The following is a 10,778-nucleotide window of genomic DNA, read 5'->3' on the forward strand; positions in this document are numbered from 1 at the left end:
TTGATCTTTGCCCTTGCGTTCCTCCCTCGGCTACACAGATTCTTTTGAACTTTTTACTGGCAGAGGCTCCTTCTGGTTGTTCATTTTCTGGTCTTGAGTTTTTCACCAGGTGAGCCAGCTTGCCTGATTTCACATCTTTTTCAATTGCATCCTTCAAGTGGTGGCATGCATCAGTGTTGTGTCCTGTGGACTTGTGAAACTCACAGTACTTGCCACTGTTTGATGGTCCCTGGCGGTGTAGTGGCTTGGGGCTTTTGAATTGGACATTCTCAGTGCTTAACACCTGTGAAGGTGTTTTAGTGAGGGGAGTCCATATTCTTGGCAGAGGTCTGTTAGGATCTCTGCCGCCTTCCGTCTTGTCACCCTCCCCGCGATTACGAACGTCTTTTTGGGGCTGGGGTGAGCTTGGTTGCGCCTGTTTTTCTGCGGAAGAAAAACTGGTTGGTTGCAACCTGGACCATACAGAGTTCTGTTTGCCCCTTCTTTCGTTGTTGCGCGGTGCCTCTGCTTGATGCCCTCTTTCTCTCGCTCTATCTTGGGCAATTTGTTTTTCATTTCTCGCGAAGACTCGCGATGCTTCCATTAGCTTGGCCCAAGTGGTGGGCATGCCATCTCTGCTCACGAGAGCTCGGCGGAGTTGATCACTGCGCGCGCCCTGTATAAAGGCCACGCGCAATAGTTGCTCAGTGATACCTCCGATTGTCAGAGACTCCTGATTGAAACGAGTTATGTAGTCTTCAATCGTTTCATCATTCCTGCGCACGCAGTGCATGATGTCATCAGGGTCGCGCGTGTGTCTGCGCTGCTGTACGAAGTGAGCTTGGAACTTTTCCAAAAGTTCCTCGAACCCATCGATTTGCCCAGTCGGCAAGCTTTCGAACCAGACACGCGCCGCGCCCGTGAGGCAGCGAGCAAACATGTGACACCATGTTGGCATCGTCCAGCTTTCTAGGTTTCCCGTGTTGTAAAAACCTTGCAAGAAATCGTCTGAATCTGTTGTGCCGTCATATTTGCCCAAACCACTTGGCATCTTGGTTTTGTGCTGAATGGGGGCCTTCGCGATGCGCTCAGTGAATTTTGAATGTTTCACTAAGATGGCTGGCCTGTAGGGTGTGGTTACGTCCACTTGCCCTCTCACTGGTGGGCTGTACGGTGCGTGCAGATCCAGATCGGCTCTGGCTCCAGGCGCCATGTTCATTTGCGCGCGGGGCTGTGAGCCTCCTGCATGAGTATCTCGCGTCCTCCTGACGCTGTGCACTTCTTCATCACTAAACTCAGCGTGTTCAGTGAGAACAGAGTGACCCTCTTCCGGCGCGCGCCCCCTTCTTGTTCCATGAACAGTTTGCTTATCAAACGCTTGACTTTGTGTTTTGTGTTTGACTAGCTCATTGTACTTGTCCATTAGACGCCGTTGCTCGTTTATGAGCCATTCTTTAGGGTCATTTGTTTCATCTTCTGGACCCATTGGTCCTTTTTGTTTCGCGCCGGCAAGATTTTGTAACGTGAGATCGTCTGGAGGAGTTTCAGTCTGGCCATGAGGAGTTGTGATGAAGGGACGGTTACTGGTGGTGCGCGTAGAATCACGCGGCACCCTCAGAAACTGCTGTCCCTCATTAACATCCTCACGTTCAATATCTTCCAGAACTTGATCAACGTTACGAACGCCAGAAACCATGGTGAAATTTTTTTTTTAATAGATCTGATGAGATCTTGTTGCCGTTTTAACAGGTGATGGCGCCAATGAAGAAACGTGGATCGACTCACTGGTAGACGATCTACTTTCCTCGGGTGTGATTATGCTTTTTCACCGATGGATCTCTGGGATCTGGGTTCTTCCACCTACAAAATGAACAGCACCGTCAACTTACCCCTCAGAAAGGGACAGAGGGGTCCTCTTTGGGGTAACCCTCCGGTGTGAGAATAAGTGTTTGTAGGAGAAGATAATAATATGAGAGTAAGGAAATTGGAGAGTATTGCTTAATGTAGCTGAATACTGTGTGATTGTGTGTGTCCCTCCTTGTGGAGTTGATGTGGTATTTATAGTGCTAGGGTTTCCACTGATTGGGCTCAGACCCAGTTAGGGCCTTGTTGGCCTCCTCCAATTGCTTTGCGCCACGTGTCCTTGGGGACACCTGGTGCTTTTTCATTGGTTATAATCACGTGGTAGCACATGGGTTATGCTGAGTTGTCCACCTTTCATTGGCAGCTGTCAACATCAGCATATTCTTATTCCTTAAAAAGATACCTTCTGGAAGGTTGTCTGACGTGCACAATCAAGGTTGCCCTAATCCTGATTTGGATAAGGACGAGGTTGATTATGTGCATGTGTGATATGCGCCTATCCTGAGGATGCGCGAGGTCTTCTCTTTATTCTCACGCGCAGATGTTTCATGCGCAGATGTGATATGCACAAGCATGTGATATGCGCCACGCACGGATGCGCCACGCGCAGATGTGATATGCGTGAGCATGTGATGCGTGAGCATATGTGATGCGTGAGCATATGTGATGCCTGAGCATGTGATGCATGAGCATATGTGATATGCGTGAGCATATGTGATATGCGCCATGCGCATAGGTTATGGCTTTGTGCCCTCATAATATCTTGATTTCAAGTCTCTTGTCTGTATCTTGTGGGTTGACCCGCCTCGCTCGGTGTTGAGGCGGGTACATACCTCTTCAACTGTCTTCAACCACTAACCAACTTTGATGATCTAGGTTGGATTGGTCACTAATAAGACAAAAGTTAAAGTAATTAAAAGAATTAAAAAAAAAGAAATTTACACCAATCTAAGTTGACAACCTCATTGGTGGAGCAACCTGGGTTGCGACTCAGACTTGAGTGGTTCTCATGCCACGTGTTATAAAATAATTTGTTGCCACCTAAAACTTTTCTAAAATCCCCCAATAATTTAATTACTTGCATAACTTGTAATATTTAATTTTAAAATAAAATATAAATACATAGTATATCTTAACTTTCTTTTTAACATCTCTATATAAATTTTTTAAAATCTTACTTATTTCAAAATATGTATGATTATTTTAATATGGTTTTGATACAAAACTATTGGTTCGTAAACTTATTATTTTTAAAATGTATTTTTTTTATATCTTAAAGAATCACAAATCATATTTATTTAATAAAAAATGGTTTAGATGATGAGAGTGGAAATTTAGATTGAGCTGAGATATGTAGGTTGAGGAGAGAAAAATTAACTTTTCATTAAAGCCTGAGTTGGGTTAGGTTAGATTGGGTTGTGAATAAATATAGTCTTATAACTGATTAATAAGCCAACATACACATCTCAGCTCAATCTAAATTGATTTGTGATGTGTATTTATATTTTTATACTTGCCAATGATCTCTTCCTTACAAGTTGTCTCAGAGAATTTTTTCAATTGGTCAGAGTATAAAAAAAAGTCTTTTAAATCACGTGTTTAATTATGTGATAAATAATTGACAAGTTTACCAGTAGCATTTTCAAAGCACAATGCAGACCAAAGCAAATAATAAAAATAAGTTACTAAAATAGCATATATAAAACACAAAAGAAAAGCTTTGAAAAGCTATTTGTTGTTGTTGTGTGTATAAAAATAAAAATACCACCAATAGAAGAATTAAACCCATAATCGTTAATTTCATAGGCTATCACTCTTTCCATTGTGCAAAGGAATAAATTTGTTTACCAATGTTTAAAAACAAAATTATATTAAAAAAATTATATATTTTTTTTAACGTTTATGAGCTTCTTGGGAGAATGAGCCCGGATTCATCAACCTCCTCGACCTCTCTTTGGGCCATGCCTGCTTCCTTACACCCCCCCCCCCACGTAGAGGTGTTCAAAAAAACCGGTTACGGAACCGGTTTGGCCGGTTCAACCGGAAACCGGTTTTTTAAAAACCGGTTTTTTTAAAAACCGGTTTGACCGGTTTACGTAACCGGTTTACGTATCGGTTATACGTTTTGGAGCCAAAACCGGTTTTATAACCGGTTTTTTTTATAACCGGTTTTTTTTAATAACCGGTTATTAAAAAACCGGTTAACCGGTTTTTAAAATAACCGGTTTATTACCGTTATAAAAAAAACCGGTTAACCGGTTTTTTAATAACCGGTTAACCGGTTAAACCGGTTTTCGAACGTTACCAAACGGCTTTATAGCCGTTTTTTTTTTTTTTGACCGTTTTTTAGCCGTTTTTTTTTTTTTTTTTACCATTTTACCCCCACAAACATCTATATATAGTTTAGGTTGGGTATTGGTTAGATCACACTTGATTATACAACTCCAAACGCTCTAAACGTTTATTTCATACGCGATTATACAACTCCAAACGCTCTTCTTTCGTAGTCGTTTATTTCATACTCGAGTATACCACTCTTAATTCGTAGTCGATTATCATGGCCTCCCAAAGTGCTGCTTCATCGGTCAACATGGGTGCCTCGAACACGGGAGAAACCGTCGTTCGGGTCATCCCCACGAAACGAAACCAAGATATTTGGCAACATTTCGACCTATGCGAAATGTCTAACGGAACCCAAAAAGCTAGATGCAAACATTGTTTGAAGTTTTATAACAAAGAAGCAAACTCCAGTTTAAGAGCTCATGTAGAAAAGCCCTCTTGCAAGGTCTTGAAGGACGAATCCGGAAGTAGTTCGCAGCCGGAGATGACGAATCAAGGAACGGTGTTTACGTACGACCTTGAAGCGGTACGTCAACAGTTTGGCAACTTTGTGATTCAACAATCACTTCCTTTCAACCACTTCGACAACCCTCAATTCACGGAGATGATGCAAAAGTATGTTCAACCACGCTACCAACACGTAAGTCGTTCGACCCTTAGAAGAGATTGTCTTAAAGCATGGAAAAACGCTAAATCCGAACTAATTTCATACTTTTCAAACTTACAAACTGGTGTGAACTTAACAACGGATGTGTGGTCGGTACCTAATGGTTCGCCCGACTCATACATTTGTGTGACGGCTCATTGGGTTGACCCCCGGTCGTGGCAAATGATGAAACGAACCGTTGCGTTTCAATTGTTTGATTACCCGCACACGGGTAGAAATATTTTTAAACTCTTGGATAAAGTCATTCGACAATACAAGATTGAAGATAAAATCTTTTCAATATCGTTTGATAACGCGTCCAACAATACGGCCGCGGTTGGCCATTTAAAATTAAAGTATAAACCTATCTGTGATGGAGCGTTTTTTCATAGCCGATGCATTGCACATATTATCAACTTGGCCGTGCAAGATGGGTTAAACGTGATCGAAACGCAAAGAAACAATTTTAAAAGAATGTTACGAGATGTTTTTAGCAACAATTCAACATTTTCAAGATACAAAAAATTTTGTGAAGAAGCTAACTGTCAATGGTTGGGGCCTAATTGGGATTGTCCAACAAGATGGAACTCGACTTGTGAAATGTTTGAGAAAGCCATCCAACAAAAACAATCGTTAATTGCGTTTCATCAAATTTTGTCAAATAGGGGTAAATGTGCACCGTACGATCCTAGAAACTGGTTATTGATTGAGATCGTTACGGAGGTTCTTCAAATTTTTAAATCTTGCACAACTAGTTTATCCGGGGTTTACTATCCAACAAGCCCCATTGCTTTACCAAAAATTGCTGTCATGTGCACAAAGTTGACTGAAATTCATTGTAGGGGTGCACCTTATTTTGATATGGGTGCAAAAATGAAAGAAAAATTTAGAAAATATTTTCAACAACTACCCGCTGTTTTGACCTGTGCGGCTGCGTTAAACCCTTGCATCAATGTTGGTGGTGTTGAAGCTTTAATAGAAAAAATTTGTGATGAGCTAGAGTTAAACGACGATCAAAACCCCCATTATAACCAAACTTTAAAGAATGCTTTCAACACCACCTTGGCAAACATGTATGATGTTTACCTTACAAAACACGGGTCGTCTTCCCAAATTCATGACTCGTTAAGAGCTGTTGCCCAATCCCAATCCCAAACCGACCTTGAAATGGGGATGTACTACATGATTTGGGAAGACGCCGGTAAACGTCAAAGGGTAAACACCCCAAGCAGTGAACTTGGAAGGTATGGTGGTACCAACTTTGTGAAACACATGACTCCGGATGAATTTAGAAGTCTTGATATGCTGGCTTGGTGGAGAGGTAAGGAGGATGAGTTTCCGATCCTCGCCGCCATGGCCAAAGATTTACTAACGGTCCAAGCTTCCACGGTAGCTTCGGAGTCTGCTTTTTCTGTTTCTGGCAGGGTTATATCGATTAGGAGGACTCGACTCACTCCACCAGCTGTAGAGATGTCGATTTGCTACAAGGATTACTTGGACTCTTTAGATAGGGCACAACATCAACGCTCACTCGAGGGGGAAATGGAGTATGAGGCGGCCTTGTATGAAGACGAGGTCAATCAAGGACACACTCAACCAATGACCGATGAAGAAGCCGCGTACGACGATTACCTAAGGAATAGCTCGGGATCGGGTAGCGAAGAAAATGAGTAACAAACATCAACTTGTTAATGTAATCGTGTCTAAGCATTCTTTAATGTTTGTATTTTTGAGTTACGAATATGCGATAACGATTTAATGTTTGTATTTTTAATGTAAAAGCTATAAATGAAAGTTATGTGTTTTTAATCTTCCAAGCAAAGAATGCTAACAACGAAACCCTAAACCCTAAACCCTAAAGCAAAAAAAAAAAAAAAAAAAAAAAAAAAAAAAAAAAAAAAACGGTTAACCGGTTAGACCGGTTATTAAAAACCGGTTGTAAAAAAACCGGTTTAATAACCGGTTCTAACCGGTTTCTAAACCGGTCCAAACCGGTTTGGCCGGTTTGAGTTTTCATTGACAAAAACCGGTTAATAACCGGTCCGGTTATTAACCGAACCGGTTTTTTTCTGGATAAAAAAAACCGGTCCGGTTAATAACCGAACCGGTTTTTTCAAAAAAACCGATTTGTGCACCTCTACCCCCACGTGATTGAGGTGAGGTATCCAAAAATACCAATATGAAAATGAGAAGGTATTGGATTCATATCCCACCCGTGATAAAAATTTGAAGGACTTATGTTAAGTCAGAGAGCTTCTCACATGCTATAAGTTTATTTTTATGCTGAAATAACGATGATCGAGTAGGTTATCCGCTTTATTTTTATACACATGATACAAATATCAAATATGTATCCGATAAGTATATGTCATTTCATTTAATTTTGGTTGGTTAAGCAGCCTAGCCTTTATCGTCTAAGTTTGCGTGCTAATTATTATTGTCATCACCATCATCATTACCATCTCCATTACTAGTCACCAATCATCATCATCATCATCATCTCCTCCACTCCACACAACACACCCACCGTCCAACCCACTTCACCGGACCACACCAGTTAACCACAAATGGCTAACTTGTACGTCCAGGCGGTGCCGCCAACGGATCTCAACAGAAACACCGAGTGGTTTATGTATCCCGGCGTCTGGACCACCTACATACTCATCTTATTCTTCGCCTGGCTCGTTGTTCTCTCCGTCACCGGATGCTCTCCTGGCGTGGCTTGGACCACCGTTAATCTATGTCACGCTTTGGTATATGCTTATTATTGTGTTCAATTCGTTGGGGTTCATTTAGGTTTAATTATGTGATTACTTGGTTATGAATGTTTTGGATCTGATTTGTGTAAGTATTGAGAGAATTGATGTTAGGTTAGGTTATCTGATTTTTAGGGTTTATAGTGTGGACAATTTGTGGAGTGTGATTGATATGTGGTTATTAGGTATTTAGTGATAATTAGTATGTATGATTACTTGAAAATGGTAAAAAACAAGTTGTTGCAGTTGTGTGATTTGACTGGTTGGATCGAGTATAGGCATAGTCGTCGAAGGCGCAAGGCACACTCAAGGTTCGAGCCTAGGGCGAGGCGCTTTAAAAGCGGTGCATAGCATAAACGTACTATGTTTGGGGATTAAACCTGTTTTAGGCTTGTTTTTAAGGCTAGTTTAGGCTGGTTCCTGGCCATTTTTTTATGTTTCAGACCATTTTACCTGGAATTTGCGGAATTATGCTGGAATTTATAGGATTTGGTTGGAATCTCATTGGAATCTGACCAAAATCTGGCTGGAATCTTGCCCGAGGGTTGCCGGATCGCCTGGACAATCTTAGCGCCTTGCCTCACCTCACATGAGGGCGTAGGTGTGCACCCCAAGGGCTTTTTACAACATAGACTAGAGTATTGGTGCTTTTAAAGATCTATGATTTACACCTAGGGTTTGAACTATGTGATTTATACTTAGGCTTTTAAAGATCTGTAATTCACATGAAACTGACTGAGCTTGAATCATTGATATGAGTTATTGGAGATATAAACAATTTGAATCTATGCTAATCTTAGATTGTTATTTATTCCAGCTGTTTATGTAACGATTTAACATAATTACTATAAATGCAAAGTATTAATAATGCATAACAAGTTGTGACCTTTGCTTGTATTAGAACTTTCACGGTTTATACTTTTGAAGAATTGGGTGATATGGTGGACAGTATGCTGATACTGGTGCATATAGATGAGAGACTGCATTCATGTTTATATGCTACATTTTGATAAAGTTGATGTTTCTTCTAATTTTGTATCTTTTTTTGTTATATGATTATCAAAAAAATGATTTTTTTTCTGGATTGCACGGGGGAGTGATGTTTTGTTGGACTTGGGGTAGCTTCACTTGCATTTTGAAGATAGAAAAGGAACTTTATAGTGAACCTCAAAGTCTCTAAACGGATATGAATGTTTTAATTCTTAAAAAAACATAGATGTATTTATGTCATCTTTTTGCACACAAACACATTTTTCAACTGTTAGCTATCTATCTTCCAGTTTTGTAGAGCTCGCTAGGTGCTAGTTGGGCGGTGGGGCAGGGACTAGCCAGTTGGGATTAATAGGGATTTACCGGATTGGGATTTATATGTAGTTTTTCAAATATAAGTATATATACCAAATTGTATATATAATTTTTCAATTCTGATCGATTTTGACCAAGTAGCGATTAATTGGCGTCAAGTCGGTGGGGTATTGACTAGCGATTAATCGGCACCTGGTTGCGATTTTTCCAACCATGCTACTTCTGATAAGAATGTTAACCAGTTTATCATGATTTGTCATCTATTGCTTCCGTATTCGTTCAGCCTTTTCTTAAATTTACCTAACTCAAGTGTTGATTTTCTTTTTACATAATCAGATTACATATCACTTCTTTCACTGGAAAAAAGGAACGCCTTTTGCTGATGATCAGGGTATCTACAACAGGTTGACCTGGTGGGAGCAAATTGATAGTGGCAAGCAGCTAACTCGCAATAGGAAGTTTCTTACTGTTGTTCCTGTAGTGCTGTAAGTACTCTCCGTTTCCTTAACCCTGTAAACTGGATCTTAAAGCTTGTACTTTCCTTAATATCTTTTAATATCATTGCATTTTGAAGTTTATTAGAATGCATACTGCTCTCGTATAGTTATAAGATATAACCTGTAAGTCTTTCTTGGAAAAGAAGTTATATAAGAATAAACTTTTGGCAATCAAAGAAATGCACAAAATATCCTTGATGCACCTCTCATTAAAAGATAACAGATTGGGTTTATATATGTCTAGAAAAACAGGTGGGGTAAGGGGTTAGAATGGGTTCAGAACTTCATATCACGGTTCGTTTAAGAAATGGTCATTTTGGTTCAAGTCTGAAATATTTTGACGAAACTGGGTTCCGGTGAAAATGGGCCGTTTCGAAAAATGGAGAATATGTAAGCAAACATTACAAAAACCCAAAAGATACATGCACATGAAAAAAACTAAATTATCATTATCACAGTTATTTAAATCTGTTTATAAGATGATTAGGCAGTTGTATGCGTTTAAAAGTAGACTTTGGGTGACTTTAAACCTGTGTGTTTTGTTCCCTTTTAGCTATTTTTTTAATTATTGTTTGACCCATTTAATATGTTTGAAATAATGCATAGTTATGTAGGTATTTTTAGTCTATAGGATGATAATTCTAATGTTTTTGGAACTCATTTGTATGCACAGGTACTTGATAGCATCCCACACAACAGACTATCAAAATCCGATGCTGTTCTTGAACACATTGGCGGTTTTTGTGCTAGTCGTTGCCAAATTTCCAAACATGCATAAGGTCCGCATCTTTGGTATCAATGCTGAAGAGTGAAAAGTGTTCTTCAGTTCGGTTTGGTTAAGTTCCAACATGAATATATGTAAGTCGTTAATTTTGATTCCAAAAATATAAAAAAAGAAGGTATATTAACTTTTTGTTGTCATTTCTTATTTTTTTCTCCCTTGTGTTTTATGGATGATTCAGAAAATATATAAAAAAAGAATTTTATAATTGGTGCCCAGTCTTTTTAATATGTGTTTTTGAGCGCATTTGAAGAATTTTCCTTAATGCAGGTATTTAAAATATAAGTAAAATTGCTTGATTTCTCTACAGTTTACTAGTTAAAACAATCTATATATATATACTTAAAAATAACCACCAAATACTAGACTTTGAACCCACTGCCTCTGATGTATGTGTGAGTTTATCTGAATGAAGTTGAGATGGTGATCTTTAAGCTCAAAACATTCAATATTAGTAATGGCCAACACAGCAAAGCTGAGTTCCCTTCAGTATTCCAAGCAACTCCTGTACATATAGTCTTAAAATAATATTGATCAAAGCCTAATGCTTAGAGCAATATAATGGTGGTTTATTCTTGACTGATCAACTTATTAAACAGGAAATCAGATTT

At 39.4% G+C, this 10,778-nt stretch overlaps 1 protein-coding gene across 1 annotated transcript; it reads left to right on the forward strand.

Annotated features, from left to right (window-relative positions):
• Positions 1–7,217: 7,217 nt before the first annotated feature.
• LOC143619273 (uncharacterized) lies at positions 7,218–10,371 on the forward strand. Its single transcript, XM_077091241.1, has 3 exons — positions 7,218–7,581; positions 9,226–9,374; positions 10,060–10,371. The coding sequence occupies exons 1-3, from the start codon at positions 7,396–7,398 to the stop codon at positions 10,196–10,198; spliced, it is 474 nt and encodes a 157-aa protein (XP_076947356.1). The 5' UTR covers positions 7,218–7,395; the 3' UTR covers positions 10,199–10,371.
• Positions 10,372–10,778: the final 407 nt, after the last annotated feature.

The sequence above is a fragment of the Bidens hawaiensis genome, unplaced genomic scaffold (genome assembly GCF_021521415.1).
Source record: "Bidens hawaiensis isolate Kalapana, Puna unplaced genomic scaffold, B.hawaiensis_p1.1 tig00002423_1, whole genome shotgun sequence".
In the NCBI taxonomy this organism is placed as follows: Eukaryota; Viridiplantae; Streptophyta; class Magnoliopsida; order Asterales; family Asteraceae; genus Bidens; species Bidens hawaiensis.

Excerpts from the sequence above, each read along its gene's own strand:
- LOC143619273 (XM_077091241.1), top strand. The coding sequence starts at position 7,396 with ATGGCTAACTTGTACGTCCAGGCGGTGCCGCCAACGGATCTCAACAGA. Across the intron at positions 7,582-9,225 it reads TTAATCTATGTCACGCTTTG|ATTACATATCACTTCTTTCA; the intron begins GTATATGCTTAT and ends TTACATAATCAG. Across the intron at positions 9,375-10,059 it reads ACTGTTGTTCCTGTAGTGCT|GTACTTGATAGCATCCCACA; the intron begins GTAAGTACTCTC and ends TTGTATGCACAG.